This window comes from Boleophthalmus pectinirostris, unplaced genomic scaffold, assembly GCF_026225935.1.
Source record: "Boleophthalmus pectinirostris isolate CB_2022bp ecotype Guang Dong unplaced genomic scaffold, ASM2622593v1 HiC_scaffold_18, whole genome shotgun sequence".
NCBI classification, from domain to species: domain Eukaryota; kingdom Metazoa; phylum Chordata; class Actinopteri; order Gobiiformes; family Gobiidae; genus Boleophthalmus; species Boleophthalmus pectinirostris.
Window position 1 is genome coordinate 28,163,699 of NW_026571133.1, and position 19,996 is coordinate 28,183,694.

The 19,996-nt window shown below is 41.3% G+C and overlaps 1 protein-coding gene across 1 annotated transcript in view; it reads right to left on the minus strand.

Moving 5' to 3' along the window:
* pappaa (pregnancy-associated plasma protein A, pappalysin 1a) overlaps positions 1-19,996 on the minus strand; it is a 47,898-nt gene that overhangs the window by 17,990 nt on the left and 9,912 nt on the right. The window contains exons 3-10 of the mRNA XM_055153624.1: positions 19,101-19,246; positions 18,594-18,887; positions 17,820-18,012; positions 17,551-17,672; positions 15,508-16,009; positions 10,006-10,134; positions 9,836-9,927; positions 8,446-8,642 (exon numbers count right to left, since the gene is read on the minus strand). Of these exons, the coding sequence (XP_055009599.1) occupies positions 8,446-8,642; positions 9,836-9,927; positions 10,006-10,134; positions 15,508-16,009; positions 17,551-17,672; positions 17,820-18,012; positions 18,594-18,887; positions 19,101-19,246 (1,675 nt within the window). The remainder of the gene's footprint in view (positions 1-8,445; positions 8,643-9,835; positions 9,928-10,005; positions 10,135-15,507; positions 16,010-17,550; positions 17,673-17,819; positions 18,013-18,593; positions 18,888-19,100; positions 19,247-19,996) is intronic.

Sequence of the window (19,996 nt, forward strand, 5' to 3'; positions counted from 1 at the left end):
GCCATATCTCCCCAGTGATTTTAGGCTCACAGTTCATGTTAAACCAGAAGCAAACACTATCAATAAAGAATAGAATAGAAAGCCTTTATTGTCATTATACAATAGTATAATGAAATTCAGAGTTGCTCCGTCAAAGTGCAAGAATTAATTAATTAATAAATAAAACAAATCAACAGTTCCCATTGAGTATGGTGACAGCTTTGGGGAAGAAGCTGTCCCTGAGTCTGTTGGTCCTCGTTGGAATTAACCTGAAGTGCCTGCCAGAAGGCAACAGGTTGAAGAGGTGGAATCCAGGGTGTGTATTGTCCTTAATGATTTTCTTCGCTCTGCTGAGACAGCGGGAGTTGTATAATGTTCTTAAGGAAGGCAGAGGGTAGCCAATAATGTCCTGTGCAGTGTTGGTCACCCTCTCATGTCATCAGCAAATTTGACAATGATGTTCTCTGGGCGGGTGGTACTGCAGTTGTGAGTGTAGAGCAAGTAGAGGAGTGGGCTCAGCACACAGTCCTGGGGGAAGCCGGTGCTACGAGTGCGAATGGTCGATAGGTGGGGACCCAGTTTCACCTGCTGGAGTCGATTGACCAGAAAGTCCTTGATCCAGGAGCGAGTGGATGGTGAGAGCCCCAGGTTAGCTAACTTGGGCATCAAGATGTCTGGTATTATTGTGTTGAAAGCTGAGCTGTAGTCAATGAAGAGCATCCTGACATAGCTCTCCCGTTTCTCCAAGTGGTTCAGTGCAGAGTGGAGAGCGATGACTATTGCATCTTCCGTCGATCTGTTTAACCGGTATGCAAACTGATGCGGGTCTAGAGTGGGGAGGGGCAGGCTTTGATGTGATGACTGGAGTAAGTGCTAAGGGGCGGAAGTCATTAAGGTTGGTTGTGGATGCCTTTTTTGGGACCGGGATGATAGGTTTTAAGCACGCTGGAATGACTGCTTGTCTCAGTGACGGGTTAAAAATGTCAGTGAAGACCTGTGCTAGCTGGTCAGCATATGCCTTGAGCACTTTCCCTGGTACTCCATCCGGGCCTGTAGCCTTTCTGGGATTAACGGCTCGCCTCACATCCTCCACCTCAACAGTGAGTGGGGGGGTTGTTCGAGATTGATTGTAGTGCGGGTTGGAGTGGTGTGACTGAGTGCTGTGCATGGGATTCAAAGCAGGCAAAGAAGCTGTTTAGTTCCTCTGCCAGTGCCACATCTGAGTCCCCTGATGTCACAGCACAGCCTCTGTAGTTAGTGATGGACTGTATGCTCTGCCACACCTGCTGGGGGTTGTTGAGTTGTTCCTCTACCTTCCTCTTTTGGTCTGCTTTAGCAGCCTTGATGCCTCTCCTCAGGTTGGCGCAAGCGGTGCTGTATAATTCTCTGTCACCCGATCTGAAGGCTGCATCCCGAGCCCGGAGAAGCATGCGGAACTGGCTACTCATCCATGGTTTTTGGTTAGGGAACACCCGGATGATCTTTACTGCAGTGAGCCTACCAATGCAGAACTTGATGTAAGACAGCACTGTATCTGTGAATGTAGACAGGTCTTCATGAAGGAAGGCTTCCCACTGTGTTTGTTCAAAGCAAACCTGCAGTCGGGAGAGGGCGTCATCTGGCCAGGTGGTAACGGACAGTCTTCTGACTTTTTTTTTGTCTGCTGAGGGGGGTGTATAGGCTCACACAGGGGGAGTTAGTGTGAATTCATAATATAGCTTCATCATTTCAAATTGCTTGATTGCAGATTTTTGCCCAAGGTCTCAAGGCTTTGCTTACATTGCGAATATGCAGTTTTACCGTGTAACTGACAGCAATTACACTTATTCTTCCATATACAAGTGTTAACAGGTGAAGTTCAAATTAGCTGATGTCATATTACATTATTACTTTAGAGAATTGCAGTATGTCATATATCTTCAGACATGTAAGGCACGTTAATAGATTCAGTTCTTCTTATTTTCCAAAAAGAAGAATTCATATTAAATGGAATGAAAATATTTCTCTCTGTTCTAAGTATCTATTTAATGTTCATTGAGAGGGAAAACCATGTATCTTCTTAAAAAAGTATTAGCAGGAGATGCATTCAGAAACACACACACACACAGAGGAACACATGGACTTAATTTGCAGCAGTTGGCAAGAGAGCGCAGCAGACAACAGCCGACCCTGGTCTGCAGACACACACTGTGTTTGTAAATCACCACTTCAGATAAAAGCACAAGGAAGTGTCTCTAAGCCTAAGGGGAAATACTAGTTGCTAAAGGTGAGGGAGAAAGTGAAAATGCCAGCTGTCACACCCAATAGCTTGAAATTGTATTATATGTTTAGTGGAAACATTCATCAAAAGACCGGAAAACAGTAAAAAATAAGGGCAGTTTTTAGTCAGGAGAGTAATGACATTGATAATGGCTCTAATAGCATAATGTACTTTGGAGCAGCTTGGACAACAGCAGTTCAGTGTTACAGTAAGATTAGATCATTTTAGCAGATTGCAGAGCTTAAACAAATGCATAATGAAACCAGGAGACCCTCTACCTGATTTGGTGCTAGGTTATTTTACTGGACCATAAGAGTCTCAAAATGCTAGTCTTGATACAGAATAAATAAATAAATGCAGTGGTCTATAGAATTGTTCTTATCAATGAAGACTGTGATTTTCTCTTATGTCTTATGAACTATGCACACACAGAGACACTTAGACGCCACAATGACAACATAATGTCCCACATCCAATATGCCATTGGAAGATACATTCAAATGCTTTTCGATTTTAACAATTGAACAACTGTGAGTGTTGGAATGTTCTTTTGGAAAACTATTTTCCCTCAAACCGCTTGTCTACACCATTTAGCAAGTTCTGAATATACTGAAATTCTTCAGTGCAATATCAATTAGCAGTGTGTCCAAGTTTATTTTAGATGGACTCATTCAGGGAAGGTCTAAATGGAAGTCTTACACCATGTTTTTGTCATAGGGCTGTGGGGCAGTTGGAGTCTATTGACAACTTTTTATGAGCTAATGTACTCTACTATGTGGAAGTGGTTTTGTAAATACAACATTTTACAACAATAAATTCCAATTCAGCTATTAAGTCTGCACAAGCTATTGATGGTATTTTTTAATATTTATCATAGTTAACAACACTCACGCAGATGCTTGTAAAGAAATGTTGAGAAAAAATACATTAGAAAGGGTCTGTGTAATTTTTCTGGTAGAGTGTCTGTCACCTGTTTGTCTTGATGTTATTACTTTGCCTGGTGTGCTTCATAATATGAGATTATCTGTACATTTTGTGGAACATTCCAGGCAAAATAATAACATCTCCATGAAGAACAGAAGCTTTCAAATCCTCTACCAGAAAACGCAGACCCCCTTAAAAATACAGGAGGCCAGTACATTAATTTCCATCCAGCAGGGCCATATATTTACGGAAAAGGAACACATTGTTCTGACAATTTTAACATTTGTGAAAATGATGGTGTTATTGTATATTTTTTTTGTCAAACTATAACTATTGTGTAGATTTGATAAGCCTTTGTCCATGTTTACAGTATGGTTGCTTGGTTACAGAATTACCTCATGACATAAGTTACATCTGCTGCCCATGTCCAACCAGGAAGTAAATTTATAAACTTTTATAATTGTCAGACAACAAAGCTTTATAATCGAATTATGATAACTATGTTTTAGTGAAATAAGTAGTCTATCCTGCCATATGCACTTTATTACTCTGATGAAGGCATATAAGCAGATTTGAGGTTTGAATGTACAAGGCTAAAATAAGAGTGCACAGGAGATTGGTAAGAGGAAAGAAAATCTAGTATGAGTTTCCAAGTACCTTCTCTTGGTTTTTACTGGAATGTTGGTAAGCGCCGAGTGTGTGAGGTAATGTCCTGACACCCAGCCTCACCCAGAGCCACTGAAGCACCCTATGTCATCAGAGCAATGATGGGCAACTTCTAACTCCCCAACTATGCACAACTCCAAGAACTAGCAGCAGACATCTTAGCGGTAGGGCTCACAAACCACAAGATTACCTATAAGATCTGGAGAGGGCATGGTGGCAGCAAGTGGAAAAACAGCAATTGAGTTTGTACAGTTAAACATGTCTCATCCAGTAATTAAACAGGACTAAACCAATGCATATGTACAAGCTGGCCAGCTGATTGGGGTCATGAGTGCCTTTAAAAACACAAGTCACAATGAGGTTTCCATGTGACATTAAGACAGTACTTGAAAGAGTAAACGTAAAAGGGAAAAACGACTCCCAGCCCAGTGGCTTCTTCTTAATGCTCCCACATGCTTATGTCACTGGCACCTGACGAGCACTGTGTGGTTTTAGGGAATGTTGGTGAAAAAGAAACTGGCCTTACAGTACTTCAAGTAACAGCTCAGCTACTGTATGAATGTTCAATTTTGTGTCTATCTCAACTTGTGTAAAAATGTTGTTTTCTTTTTGAAGAAATTATGTGAATATATCATGTGTGATGGTATGTGTGTAATGATAAAACTTATAAATTATCCAAAATAATCTAGAAGATGATAGACAAAAAGGGGTGAAGCTGAAAAAGTAGAAGCTCCACAAAAGAAGAGACTCAGACTGGATCAACTACAGAAAAGGAGAAATTAGGTTTGTCTCCCAAACCTCAGTGAACTACAACACCAGAGGAGACAAAAGCTAAGCCATCCAGAGTCCAAAAAGTGAAAGCCCCAGTGGAACAGAGGAGAAATTAGACATCCCAATAATTGTTGTTAACAACCCAAAATTATCCAAAAGACTCCAGAAGATGCTGGATGGAAAGGAGGTGAAACTGAAAGTTCCACCTAAGAGACCCACACAAAAATCAAGGTCAGACATTCCAGAAGGTTCTGAAGTACCCAGTCATCCTGTCCTATCAGGAGAGACTTATGAATTTAGTCTTCCAGGAGTTAAAAAAACAACAACAAGTACTTCAGGACAGGAGGTGGTAAGTACAACTGGAGTTAAACAGCCCCAAAGCACGTTTGGAGCTGTTTGTCCGAATCTGGACAGTAAAAAACTAAGTGAGTGTGACCTTACCCATAGCATTCAGCTCCATTCAATGAAGTTCCTGTTGCTACAGGAGCGAATTTAGAACCTAAACAGTATAGAGTATCATAGCAACCACAAGAGCCACAAGAGCCAATCATGATTGAGATTGTTAAATGTGCCTGCCCTTCTCACCAGAAAGCGGTTAGGGGGCTTACGTAGCAACGAAACGCACTAGCTGTCAATCAAACCTGTTGCTAACGCTAGCGAGAGCAACCTTGGAGAATGAAGGCATCTGATTGGTGCGTTATTTATGTTCATATCTTGATTTAGGAACAAAATTGTGAAATGAAAATTTCAGGATAATGTAGAGTGGGTTAATACAAACATTTTAAGACCAAAATGACGAGGCTTACTGCAGCAGGTACAGAGAGAGGGAAGACAAGATCCCAATGTAAGACAATTGGAGCCAGGGTCAGAAGGAGCTAGAAGTGCCTACTGGTGCACTTACTATTTGGAACTAGCGTGTTAGCTATGTCCATTTATATATACGGTCTATGTACAATTGCAGCACAGGTAGAGCAGTTGCCCACTGACCAAAAAGTCACCAGTCAGATCCCAGCTCTTCTAAGGTTTGTCTGTGTGCAGTAGAGTATAGTAAACTATAAACAATCCATTTTAAATGGTAAAAATTATTTATATGCCCTTTAGCAAAAAAGTCTATGGGAACCATAGAAGGCAGCCATTTTAAATAAAATTTTGCTGACCTCGTACTTTAACAAACTTGTCCTAGAACTCCAAACTGAGGCAGCATCATCAGAACATATCTAAGATCAAAAGTTGTTACAAGAATTTACATAAGAGCTTGTTATGATCATACCCCTGAGACTTAACAAAGCATAAAAATCCCTGTAACTTTTTCAAACATTGTTGAATCTGAACAGACAGAATGCAGCATTTGTGTATTTTAATGACACGGGAATAATGAGATGTGAATTAGATTTAATTTTGTTAAAATAGCCCTCCAGCACCCCCTGCAAAGTTAACATGGGATGGAAACATTTATCTATAATGTCACATGTATATATTGAATCAGGTGAAGTCAGGGTTGGCATTTCGCCCAATGAAGTGTGCCCTTCACGGTCGCAAAGGTTGCGAGGGGCCTTGATCACTGCTTGTAGTTTTAATTTATTTTTTATTTTTGTCTTAAATTTCACCACATGGTCATATTACTTCTGAAAAGTTTAAGATCAATCCTATAAACTGTTCAAATTAACATCTACTTCAGAGGTATTAGTATCTGGGTACAGATTTTTGACAACCCCAGCATTGACACCCTACTATACACTGATTTCCTATACACTGAGTTGGAGAAAGCTGTTTCCATGTTTTAACTGGATTTGTTTTTATAGCCTCCCTTGCCTTCCTAATGCTCAACTCTAAAGCACTGCTGACATGATGCAAAAGGTGACCAATGCCTGTATACTGTGCATTTGCCATATATTCTGAGATGTGTGAGGCAATTTCATCTGGCGTGAGAAGGTAAAATGTTATCCCTTCTGTTGCTTATGTATAATTAAGAGGAGTGTTCTCCAAGGGTGCCTGGGGTTGCGTCAGAGATTGCCCGGGCAGCAGCATCCTCTTGAGAAATGACCTGCTCATTGTTTGATGTGTAGGTTTCATGTGCATAGTGCATGCAGTACAATAGCACATCTCATCTGCACAAATGCTCTGGACTGAAAAAGGCAAAAAGTCTGAGCACACACAGAGCCGGACCATTTCTCCAGTCCAATCCCCCCAGAGCAAATCAAAGTGGCTCACCATATTCCATGGTGTGGTAGTGGCGGAACATTATGTTCTGCTCCACAAAGACAGCAGTAGTACATTTCAGTCCTCTATGGACCTGCCCTATAATCCTGCATGGAGTGTGTTCTCATGTGTGTCTGCGCACCTTCTTTTTATGAACTTCACTGGAAAAAGAAGTACCTTTAGAAAAAAGTAAGTTGAAAAGCCATGGAAATTACATTCATCATTTTGTGTAGCATGTATGCACTATCTCCATTCAGGGGGCATGTCTATGTTGCAAATGTCTTGAAAAACATGAACATGAAAAAACATGAATGAATAACCGCCTTAACTTCAAAACTACTCTTGACAAGCCACATAAGTGTTTCCCCAATGTTAGTTTTCCCACTTTGTTATATCACTGCATTGTTTAACATGGCCTACACTTAAAAAGTGCCATATTTCTCAGTCAGATATATGATCTACCCTCTCCTCAAATGCCTCCCTGTGCTTGTTGGTTTTTTGCATCCATAAAGATCCCTATCATTGGGCTGCCCGCCTCGCTCACCACACACTCATGGACAAAGTCAACAGTGACTTTGGAGATCAAGCAGGCCTGATCCATGATGCCAATACATGCTTTGTTTACCAGATCAGAAGGAAATGATGTACTGTTCTGACACACAGGGACTCCAAACATAAAACATGTGCACACCAATGTGGATTGGGCCGTTTCAGGTTTGGTCTTGTTCTAACATTGTTACTATTCAAAAACTGAATTTAAACACCAACAGATGAATACAACTCAGATCAGAAACATCATTTTCTGGTAATAAATTTCTTGCTTTGTTTTTTCTATTTTATGCTCAGTGCAATGGCATATATAAGCAAAATTTACTGCACTGGACATAACCAACCTAATTTCTCTATAAAATGGAGCACTGCATGACACATTAGATACATTTCATACTATTTTTGTTAACAGGAAAAGTAAAACTATCTGATAAAAAACAAGACCAGATCTTGTCCTGTACTCCTCATATGGAACAAAATCAGCAATACAGTAAATTATTAAAATCCTCAACTGAAAGCCCCTGAAACTCAACTACTAGCTCACCTACATGGCAGCTAAAAGACTACTGAGGTGTTCTGTTATAAGCCAAAGTCATTAACAGCTGATTCTAGAGAAAAACAAAGATGCAACCACTTCCTTTTTGGATGTGGAATTCAGTGTGTGTCTAAAACGTTAAGCTGCAGTTCAAACATGTTAAACAATGCCATGTTTTGACATAAGACATATTTTGTCAAAAATTCTAATTCATTTTCTTAATTTTGATGATGATGAGAAAACAATAATTGTTCAAAGCAGATAATGTGCATATTTATATATGTGTGTCCATCTAAATGTGTGAGTGTGCAGGCTGTGGCCTTGAGGTGATGTGATCACAGATAACCCTCAGGGAACATTGTGTTCTTGACAGCATTGGTTTTGTTTGAACAGAGTGTTCTTTACACTAGAAGTCCTCTCTTCATGGCTGCATGGGCATGCCTCTCCATTCTAATCTTTGGACGCATACACACCTTTGTTGTTGCATTAATGATTTGTAATATTTATGCACAAGTCTCGTGAACAAGCGTAACACTATGTTTGCTATTGTCTTAAAACTTACTTTAGTCACAGCAGGATATCCTGCAGCCACCTCTCCAGAGCAGTAGGGCTTCTCTTCTTGGGACACTTCCACACTGGTGGCCCACTGGTCCAAAAACCCACTGGGCGTGTAGAGACCACAATCCCTTACCCCTGTCTCCCGCTCAAAGTCCTCGCACACCCCATCACCATCGTAATAGTAGCACATGCTGGGCTCTTCTGCAAGCAGAACAGTTGCATTAAAGCATTAAGCCAGCTACACCATGAAATAGGTAGGAGACATTTAGATAACTCTGTTTGCTGTGTATATGATGGAAACAGAGAAAGAGAGGTGTTTGAGGGAAAAAAATAGATTGGGTGAAAAAAGATCTAATGAATGGCTGCCAGTGGAATATTTGCAGGGCAATGTAAATCAATGTATAAGGTATATGAACTCATAGCAAGCTGGTAGACTGAAGCACAGCAGAGGAGCCAGAGAAAGGCTCGGCCTCAGAGATCTCAGCTACAGCAGTGTCAGCCACTGGGGTTCCCGTTAGGGGGAACGGCGGCACTCTGTGCCAAGTTGGCTGGGGCCTCCTCCTCGAAATTCCAGCCCTCCTCTTTGCACAGCCAAAAACTCAAGTCAGCTCTGTGCTCTGGCAGTAGTGAATCGAGGGGCTACTGAGGGGGCATACTGAATACAGACACCACTCTCCAGCCATTCAAAGAAGAAAAAGGGAATAGTCGCATAGCACTTATAAACAAACTAACTAAATAAACAAAATACAGCTATAAGCACTAAATCAACGCACTATACGCCAAGGAATTATTCGCCCATTCACAATCACAAACTCATTCATACTTCAATGAGCAGACACCAGAAGCAGGCTGCTTTGAGAGTCTTGCCCAAGGACACAGCCACAGTGGGAGGACATGCAAAGATTCAAGGTATAGGTTATAATGCACAATGTGAATTGAGCTGGAGTTGAAAATTATATTTTCCTGTATTTTGATTATGAAATAACTGATGATGAAGTATGACTTTGTAGTGGGCCAGCACACTGTTGAAGAGCCTGTCTCCTGGGACAGTCATTTCCAGAAATGTAAATTAACTCCTCTCTCCACCCATCTGTCTTCTTAATCTCCAACCTACCCTCAAAGGAGTTTCTTTTATCTTTTGGATGCCATTGGACTCTTTAGCCATTTTGTATATAGGCCAACACATTCACATCTACAAGTGTTCATTTCAGTCATTTATACATATTACACCATAGGTTGTTTTGTTATTTTGGATGTGGAGCTCTTTCTGTGATTTGGACTTAGATCTAACTTCACTCTTGAGCTCAAGGATATACCACTGATCATTTACATTTATCCAAGATGACATATTTAAATTCTGAAAATAGTTCACAATCTCTGTCTCTCAAACTTACCAACACAGTTGAAGAAGGGCTCTTTCTTGCATTGACTAGAACAGCCATCCCCATTCACAGAGTTCTTGTCATCACATTCCTCTCCTTTGAAACTGAAACAATGAGGAATAAATAGAAAGGAAATAGAAAGAGTTGAACTTTGTTGATCTGAGTTCTGGTCTCTCTTGTACCTTTGAATGTGGCCATCTCCACAGTATGGAGCCCCGACTTGATGTACTAGCGGTGGCGAGGGCTCACTCTCACTCCAGCTAGAAACAGTTTGGACTTGATATGTATACACAACTTTTGGCATCAAATCCCTAAAGAAGGATGCAGACAAAAAGTTTGATTATGGATTAACTGGAAGCAATGGTGATAATAACTGTTTCTTGTGTTATCAGGAATTAGGGGAAAAAATTACTCAATTGCAAAAGAAAATGAAAATTACCTCAAACTACAAGAACAGCTGAGTGACCTATGTTTTATATATAAACATATACAATATAAAGACAAAATATACTCAGTAACTAATAACCATCTCTGCTAATTAGTTTGGCTTTGAGTGATTGGTTAAGTCCCAGTCTCCGTGTATGTCTTTTGGCTTTCAGAGCCCTGGGTCTTAAATTGCCAGTATGTGTGTGTGTTGATGTACACTGATAAAATATGTAATGCACTTTCTCTTAAAAGGTTAGCAGAAGGTAAGAGGCATATTTTCCCATATTCATATTTTTTAAACCACTTTATTTATGGTAGAAATTTTGACATATCGTAAAAACAACGGTGCAGGTGTGAACAGTAAAGTTAATGATTGCAGAGTCCCATTAGCTGCTTTAGACTGAGGCTGCTATATTATGTGTGCTGGCTGGTTGCCATGTCGCCATTGCTTATGGTTCCTGAATATGAAAGAACAATCACTTTTTAGAATCCAATTAATAAATACTTTTGTAATTAAAAAAAATTTGATGACATTTTGATCACCACTTAAACATGATAATTAAAAAGGGGAAAAATAAATATGGGCTCTTATCTCATAATTAATTAGATTCTGTTAACTACTGAAGTCAACTTTAATTGAGCTTTTAAAGAATTCAGTTTTTATCCTTCAGAATATAGGAAGAGATCATAATAGTAGCAGGTCACAACATACTAATCTTAGTCAGTACATCCATAAAGATGCAAAGAAGATTTAAATTTTTTCAACACAAACTTTTAATGCAATTCATGTGGCACCAATAAAAAGCACCTAACAGAAACTCCTGACAGAGGAAATCACAATCAATACCCAATACCATGGCAAGTCAAGCAACAGAGGTTTAAACTAGATTTGTAAAAAAAAAATGTGTAGAATCTTAATGACTTATCCTCCAAAGCAATCCATTTGTTTCATATATTCATAAATTCAATAAAAATTGTTAACAAATAATAATGTAAAATGTTGTAAAAGTCAGATTAAGTTTATAATACCAAAGTCATGGTAACAGATGAGTTTGTGGTAGGCTAAATAATGGTGGGATTTTGGAAATAAGGGTAATTGGGACGGAGGCGGACTCGTCCATCACCCTGGCTGAAGTCACTGAGGTGGTTGGCAAACTCCTTGGTGGCAAGGCTCCGGGGTTGGATAAGATCCGTCCTGAGTACCTTAAGTCTCTGGATGTTGTGGAGCTGTCTTGGCTGACACGCCTCTTCAACATCGCGTGGCGGTCAGGGACAGTACGCTTGGACTGGCAAACCGAGGTGGTGGTCCCTCTGTATAAGAAGGGGGACCGGAGGGTGTGTTCCAACTACAGGGGATCACACTCCTCAGCCTTCCCGGTAAGGTCTATGCCAGGGTACTGGAGAGGAGAATCCGGCCGATAGTCGAACCTCGGATCCAGGAGGAGCAGTGTGGTTTTCTTCCTGGCCGTGGAACACTGGACCAGCTCTACACTCTCCATCGGGTGCTCGAGGGTTCATGGGAGTTTGCCCAACCAGTCCACATGTGCTTTGTGGACTTGGAGAAGGCATTCGACCGTGTCCCTCGTGGTGTCCTGTGGGGAGTGCTCTGGGAGTATGGGGTTCGGGGTCCTTTGCTAAGGGCTGTCCGGTCCCTGTATGACCAGAGCAGGAGCTGTGTTCGCATTGCCGGCAGTAAGTCAGACCTGTTCCCGGTGCATGTTGGACTCCGCCAGGGCTGCCCTTTGTCACCGGTTCTGTTCATTGTATTTATGAACAGAATTTCTAGGCGGAGCCAGGGGCTGGAGGGGGTCCGGTTTGGGGACCACAGGATTTCATCCCTGCTGTTTGCAGACGATGTTGTCCTGTTGGCTTCATCGAACCAGGACCTGCAATGTGCACTGGGGCGGATTGCAGCCGAGTGTGAAGCGGCTGGGATGAAGATCGGCTCTTCCAAGTCCGAGGTCATGGTTCTCGACTGGAAAAAGGTGGCTTGCCCTCTCCGGGTGGGTGGAGAGTCCTTGCCTCAAGTGGAGGACTTCAAGTATCTCGGGGTCTTGTTCATGAGTGAGGGGAGGACGGAACGTGAGATTGACAGGCGGATCGGTGCAGCTTCGGCAGTGATGCGGTCGCTGTATCGGACCGTTGTGGTGAAGAGGGAGCTGAGCCGAAAGGTCAGTCTTCGTTCCTACTCTCACCTATGGTCATGGGCTCTGGGTAGTGACCGAAAGGACGAGATCGCAGATACAAGCGCTCGAAATGAGTTTCCTCCGCAGGGTGGCTGGGCGCTCCCTTAGAGATAGGGTGAGGAGCTCAGTCACACGGGAGGAGCTCGGAGTAGAGCCGCTGCTCCTCCACGTCGAGAGGAGCCAGTTGAGGTGGCTCAGGCATCTGTTCCGGATGCCTCCTGGGCACCTCCCTCAGGAGGTGTTCTGGGCATGTCCCACCGGAAGGAGGCCCCAGGGAAGACCCAGGACACGCTGGAGGGACTATGTCTCTCTGCTGGCCTGGGAATGCCTCAGGGTCCCCCCGGAGGAGCTGGAGGACGTGTCTGGGGTGAAGGAAGACTGGGAGTCCCTGGTTAGACTGCTGCCCCCGCGACCCGGCCCCGGATAAGCGGACGAAAATGGATGGATGGATGGATGGGTAATGGGGACCAGTGAGTTAGCAATTGATACTTCTCTGTAGACCAGGTACTTCCACAGTTCTACCATGGGCCTAGGCCATATGGACTGTTTGCTACAGAGTCAGCACTGCAGTAGACTATCAAACACCACATTGTTCTAGTATCAGTGTGGTTTTATTACAAACTAAGAAGGTTATTTGTAAGATGCCATAAACTCTGGGAGGATAAACATTTTTATAACGGGGCAAAACTGAATGTAACTGAGGAAGCGTGTAATATGGATAAGTGTGTTTTATTATTATTAGTTCGTTTATAATTACTTTCTGGTCAAACAGGATCAGGTAACAAAATTAATTTCACTAATGGAAACATTTGGTCCGAATGAAATATTTCTGTTGGCCACAAAACTATCATCTAACATCTTGAATGCCAAAGCTCTTCATGCTACAGTTATCTTTTTCTGTGTTGAACAGGCATGCCCATATGAAACATCAGGCCATATGCAAACATGCCCTCTAAGTTAATTTATTTACACTCAATAACTGCCCATTGGAACTGTATGAGAGAGGACCCAGTCTCAGACTTTAGGTCTTTGTAGAGTACAGAAAAAATGTGTCTTGGATGTCCAAGAGAGCCAAGTGGGTGTCTGCTCATGTGTGGGTGCTTGCTCATAGGTTACTGAGCCACTCCCCTCGGGCAGGAGACTATGGTCCAGTCGGACTAGAACCTCTCGTCTCTTGCCAGTGGACACATGAACATTTTATAACACCTGTCTATCACTGTAAACAACTAAAATTACGTAATGTACTTACACCAATAGTTTTATTGTATACTGTATATTTTGTATTTGTATATCAAAGACTATTTTTATTTACATTATTTAATTCATGCCCTTATTTCTCTTTTAAAATACTTTACATTTACTATTACTATTCATTGTTTTACATTGCACCTCACCACCAATGCAAGTTCCTAGTTTGTTCCTTGGGAATTTAGAGAAGAGATCTGAGGTAAGACAATCAGATATAATAAGGAAGTTAAAAAACTTAAATTGGACTTGAAGAGCAACAAACTTGACAATATACTTTTCTTTGGTAAAAGCAGTAACTTTGATTCAGTTATTTCATATGATTAATATTTGTTTTTATGCTGAAAGAAAACACTCTTCATGCAGTCGGACAAACTATGGAGTTAAAGTATCTGAGGGCATGCAGTTAACTTCTTTGAGCTTGGGGGTCTCTTCATGTCAGAAAAGATAAGTTTGGCCTTAGTGACAGCTATGAAAATCATACCAGACACAGGATTAGCCCTTGGGATGGGACTAAGGAGGTATTGAGTCACGGTAACCCAACCCTTCTAGCCTTTTCACTTCATTCCTTCTTGACCCCCTGATGTTCTCCTCCATCACCTATTGCCCTCTACAGCTTTGCAACCATTTACCCCCATCAGGTCCAACCTTCCACCCCAGCAACACCTATTCATTTCAGCTGTCTTATCGCCCTGACCTACCAGCCCTTTAACCATTCCAAAAACACCACCAATGAATGGAATTAAGGGAGCCGAGACGCCAATGGTTCCTCATGGTAAGTATCCCCCAGTCTATGGGCCGATGCCCTGACAGTGGGAGGTCAGTCACCCCCTTCCTCAAGCCTTTTCTGCTCCATTCATCTCTATGGAAACATGCTGGACTCACTGTGTGGTCAACCAATGCATTCCAGCAGCAGGAACTACGCCAAACAGACCACTTTACATTACTTTTGGACTACTCCAGAACATCTGGATGTGAATTTTGACCAGAATGCACTGAAATTTCGCTCAACAACATCTCAAGTTATATATATAATATATCTGACAAAACACTACATACATACTCCACTGCGTATCCCCGAGCATCTACGGGAGACCTATACGCTCTCAAAACAAAAATACTTGTCGACTGACCACTACCACTGGAATGTGACCACAGCTAGTGAAATATACCACAGTGCTAAAACTACCTTGGGTACATCAGTAAGTGTACCAAGAACCACAAATGAATACATTTCTTGTTGTTTAACCAGAAAGCTGCCAAAAGAGAAATATTTAGCAACTTCATTTCTAGTCAAATATATACTCATTATCAATTAAGCAGTTTTCCTATCATTAGAATGGCCCAGACAGCATGCTAGTCGCATGGCATAACACGCAAAAGTGCCATATATAATCTAATTTGTATTGAGTCAGCACATTCCCAGAAAGCAAAGGTGCCAAGCTCTCACCGCAGTGCAGTTAATACTTTCAACAATACAAGTTGCCCTTGCTTTTGGGGAGGAAAACACATGTGGGCATTATCTGACCTGTGACTTAGGAAACAAATGTTTGGCAACAGATTTAAAAGTGCAAAAGTATTGAAGGCATAGCAACGCTCCTGGGGGGGACTGGAAAGGATATCTTGTACTACTCACACAACATAGTTTTGGGAACTATTTCTAAACAAAAACACCTCCTCCCACATATACTTAGTGTCATGTGCTGGGCTTTAAGTTTTGCTAATACTTCACTAATGACAACAAAAAATGGGTATCAAAGCTATCCATTTCACTCTCACTTTATTCTTATAAATGAAGATAAAATGTTCATCATGTGGCTTGCTTACCTATCTGTATACCTCCGAACTGGTTCATTAAGCATCAGACCCATGGGTGCATGGTTAAATGGTGGCTGGCGCAATAGGCGATATCGCAGAGGTTCACAGTTTCTGCACAGTTCGCAGTCAGATTTAGAAGCCAAGAGGGTGGCATCAATCTCTAGGTGTTGCTCCATGGTGAAAATCTGTACTCCATACACTCTTTCCTCCACATCCAGCTTTATAGTCAGTGGGGTGTCACAGAACACATTGCTTGGACCAAGTGAGATGTTGTTCCCATTGACCGTCAGCAGCAGTATGTTGTGGATGGCTGGAAGGGCTGTTTCCTCGGCTCCAAAGAAGGTCACCCAAACTGTGAGGGAGTCTGGGACTAATGGGTGTGGGAACTCCAGCTGAAGCATACAGCCCTGCAGAGGGCACTCGGACAGGCCCACCGTGCCCTGCTCGATTCCAGCATTAGGACTCCAGGTGCGCACACTCGGTTCACAGACCTGCTCCACATCTGGAGGGCCTATGGAATAGACCAACACAGCATGTAAACAGTTAAACCATTTCATAGGAACATGCTTCAGTTTCACAGAGGGGTTCTGGAAATGCGTTCTGTATTGATATTGTGAATGATCTATTGGTCAGAGATAGCAGTTTGATGTTACTGCACTTTAGTTTCCAGGATGTCCAGGGAGAAAGATGTAAAAACAGATCAGGATATGCCTGGGCATGTATTCTGAGAAGTGTCCAGTTTTAACTCACTGTCTCACACACTTTTACCAGAAGCACACATCCGCTCTGCCACATGACCACTGCCTCTGTACAAACAGGCCAATTATAAACGTCATAAACGCATAGTTAAAGAAAGTGGGCCATGCACACTACAATTGTTTGTAACATTGTTTTGTTTTTCTTTGGTACATAGTACTTAGGCTATAATAGAACATTATTTGATTTTAGTGTACTTGTCATATTGCAGATAAGACCAATTAACGAGCGCGTAACTCAAATGTCAATAGAGTTGGACTGGCTGCTTTATGTAATAATACATATAGTCCCATATGAATGCTGTTATAAATACTGAGAAAATACATAAGTTTCACCCACTCTATACAGACCAGCTTCTTATGAAAAACATATGCACGCTACATTTCCTATGCATGCCAATCCAGCTATGCAAAAAATGTACCGATATAAAAACACACACAGGCATTTTGAGTCCAATGATGACAGTCGACATATAATATGCATTAGCAAATCTTAGGTTATACATTTTAATGTCTGCCAGTTTAATCAACAGAAGATGTCCACTTTAAAATGACAACTAAGTTTTGTACTTTTGAGAATATCCTTTCATCCTATTTTAGAACATTATGTAACCAATTTTGAGATGTAAAGTAAGAGTAAAGCAAAGGTTAAGTAAACTTTACTCTGTACTCTGCTTTACTGTAGAATCTTGTACAATTATGTGAAACCACATAAAAACATCAGTAAAAATCCAGATTACTTCACAAATTAGAAAATTAAGGAGCTACTCAAGAGAGAGTTCACTTGGTTACAAACGTTATCTAAACCAAATAATAAATAATGATATGGCATATGGCATATTATATAACATATTGAAAAATGTGTCTATTTATTTATTTTTCATGAGCTAAGTTTTTGAGAGAATAAATACACTGATAATTGGATGCTAAAATAGTTAATTTTAAACAATGCAGACTGAAACAGGCAACAGTTAGTGCTTCTATCCCAGTCTCCATCCAAGAGGGAAAAGAGTAGTTTACTCTCCCTGAGAGACATGCCCAGACTTGTCCTCGCACAGAGCGCATCTTGAGCACATGAAATCCTAATAATGTTAACCAACCAACCAATACAAGTTGGCTCAAGCACAGTTAATCAAAGCTATTAAAACAAAATAAGAACTTATTTGTCTCTATTTATAATTTCCCATCAACATTTCACTATGATATTGCATTTGATGATTGTAGATTTAGATTACACTGAAGTAAAGGTGAAATAATGATGCAAATAACATTGTTATTGTATAGAGTTTTAAAGTACCTTCAGCTTCTCTAGGAGACCAGTGTCCAGACGGGGCACAGGGCCGTGGAGAGGATGAGTTGGAGGCATACTGCAGCAGAACCCCCCCTTCTGTGCATTTATCACACACTGATCCCAATTCTCTAGGAAACCAACAGTAAAACACAACAACCAACTTAGATACATACTTAACTCCAAAATTTTGAAATTCTCTGTAAAAATATATATGATGTATTTGCAAAATTCAACTCTGTCACATCTCAATTTAGGTGGCAGATTAGCTCGTTCACCTGTTGTAAAAGTGTCCAGAAATGGGTGGGAACCATTCCAGTGTAACTGAATTATGATGCTGCTCAACAACTTGGGGCGGCATTGGCACAAGAGGGGGCTTAGAAGTGGTCTGCCAGGTCTGGTAAATGAGGTCCAGGTAGCAGTGCATCCTGGCAACCTGGTTCAGTGTGAATGAGTCAGTGCAGGAATCATCTGTAGAGAGAAAAACATTTGATATTGTAGCATTGGAGAGCAAAAAAAAAAAAGAAAAAAAGAAAAGGAGAACATGTGTAAAATCCCTCAGTCACCCAGGTAGAATCCATAGCAAACAGAGAAATTAAATTTGTTAACTGAACAAGACTTTATTTTGGTCTAATACACTTCACAACTCATTCAAGCTGCTTCTTCAGTTCTGGTCAGACACTGGAGGACACTTCCTTATATCTGGGAGAAGGGAGGAGCTAACTACAATGAAACTACTCTCAAACTAACACACCTATCTGTTTACAGTTTCTTTTAGTTAGCTAGGCCTATTGAAGTTGAGTGTGGGGTCATAACAGCATAACCATTTAGGGCCATAATGGGTGTTTTCACACCTCTGGATCTGACCTGGCTAACCCTATTGTTTTCTTTGTTTTTATTTAATACGATATGTATCTGTTTAGATAGCTAAAAGGCCTAGTTATGACTGTAACCTTTGGTTTCATTGTGCATAGAAAAGCCTACTGCTAGTGTGCGTCAAAACCCAATAGTGGGACTCATCTTGATAGAGAATGGAAAAAGCCTTCACATACCAGCGTAGCTCATGTAGTTGTTGAACGGTGTGTTTTTAAAGTGCCGAGAGCCACAGGTCTCGTTTGCAGGTACTGGATCATGGCAGCCTTTGAATTTGGGGGTGGGGTTGGTGTCTGCGCACAGATCTCCAGTTTCCATTGAGGGCTCAGTCTCCAGACAAGCGTCGTTACAAGACTCAATTTCAGATATGCCTCGAAAAACATGATAGAGCCCCAGACTATGACCGATCTCATGGACCATGGTGTCAGTGTGGCCAAAGGTTCCATAGAAGGACGGGTTCAGCACGATGCCACCTTGAAATAATAACAAACAATGCATGAAGTAAATTCAACATAAGTCCAAACTGTGGAGTCCATAAGGTCTGTAGTACCTACACATTATTCATGTGCCTTCATTAGCACCTTGTTGTAATTGTAGGAAATGTGATAAAGGCAGAAAAGGCTTGAGGCCTGCACTGTTATTACCATCAATGACTAGAATCACAGATGTGCCTGTTTGTCTCTTACCTAAATGCGTGAGAGCTTCTTTATCCCAAGGCCAAGTGGCAACGCCAGCCAGATCTTCATCAGAAGAATTGGCAAAGAAGACATTCAGGTGAGTTGAGCCATCCAATTGCAAGATCTCTTTCAGCTCCTTTACATCCAAATAGGCTCTACAGGGAAATTAAGGACAAAAATAAAATGATAGGCCTAAAACAGTGATGCATTACTAACAACTTTGGTTTCACTGGCAGAAAAGGGACACACACCTGAGTGAGCCAGATTAAATTGAAGCTAAGTTATACATACAATTTGTAAATCCTGTAAAGCAAGGTTTTTCATGTGTTGGCATAGACAATAGCGAGAGATGAAAAGTCCAGCATAGTCAAGGTGATTTTTTTATATTCAAAAATTAGATGTAAAATATAAATAGAAAGTGGGCATCAGCATGAATGCCAATATAGACTGGCCTTAAATGGCACACTTAATGCAGAGGCATTATGCACAGTATTTGTGACCCATGTATTGTGGCAGATTTTTCACTTGTGCATACTTATCTATAATAGAAGATTTGGTCTCAAGCCCTTGGACTAAGCAGCAGGACTAATGACTGCAATCATTCACACAATGAGATGTCTTTCCAGCAGTGAGGCTGCCATTCATTTGATGAAAACATTCAACACAAGCTCTCTCTGAGCCTGACTGGTGGTCCTGGCAAACAGCTTTCACAAGCTCAGTCATCCTCTGGACCAAGTCAGTAATGCCTTACATATGCTCAAGTGTTAGATGGCTCTTCTTCATTGCATTCAAAAACAGATTTATCACTAACAAAATAACACCGATCCTACTATAACAAATCATATGTGATTTAGTTTTGACCTACTTTGAATGACCCATTTCCACTTGCCTACCTAATTTGTTCT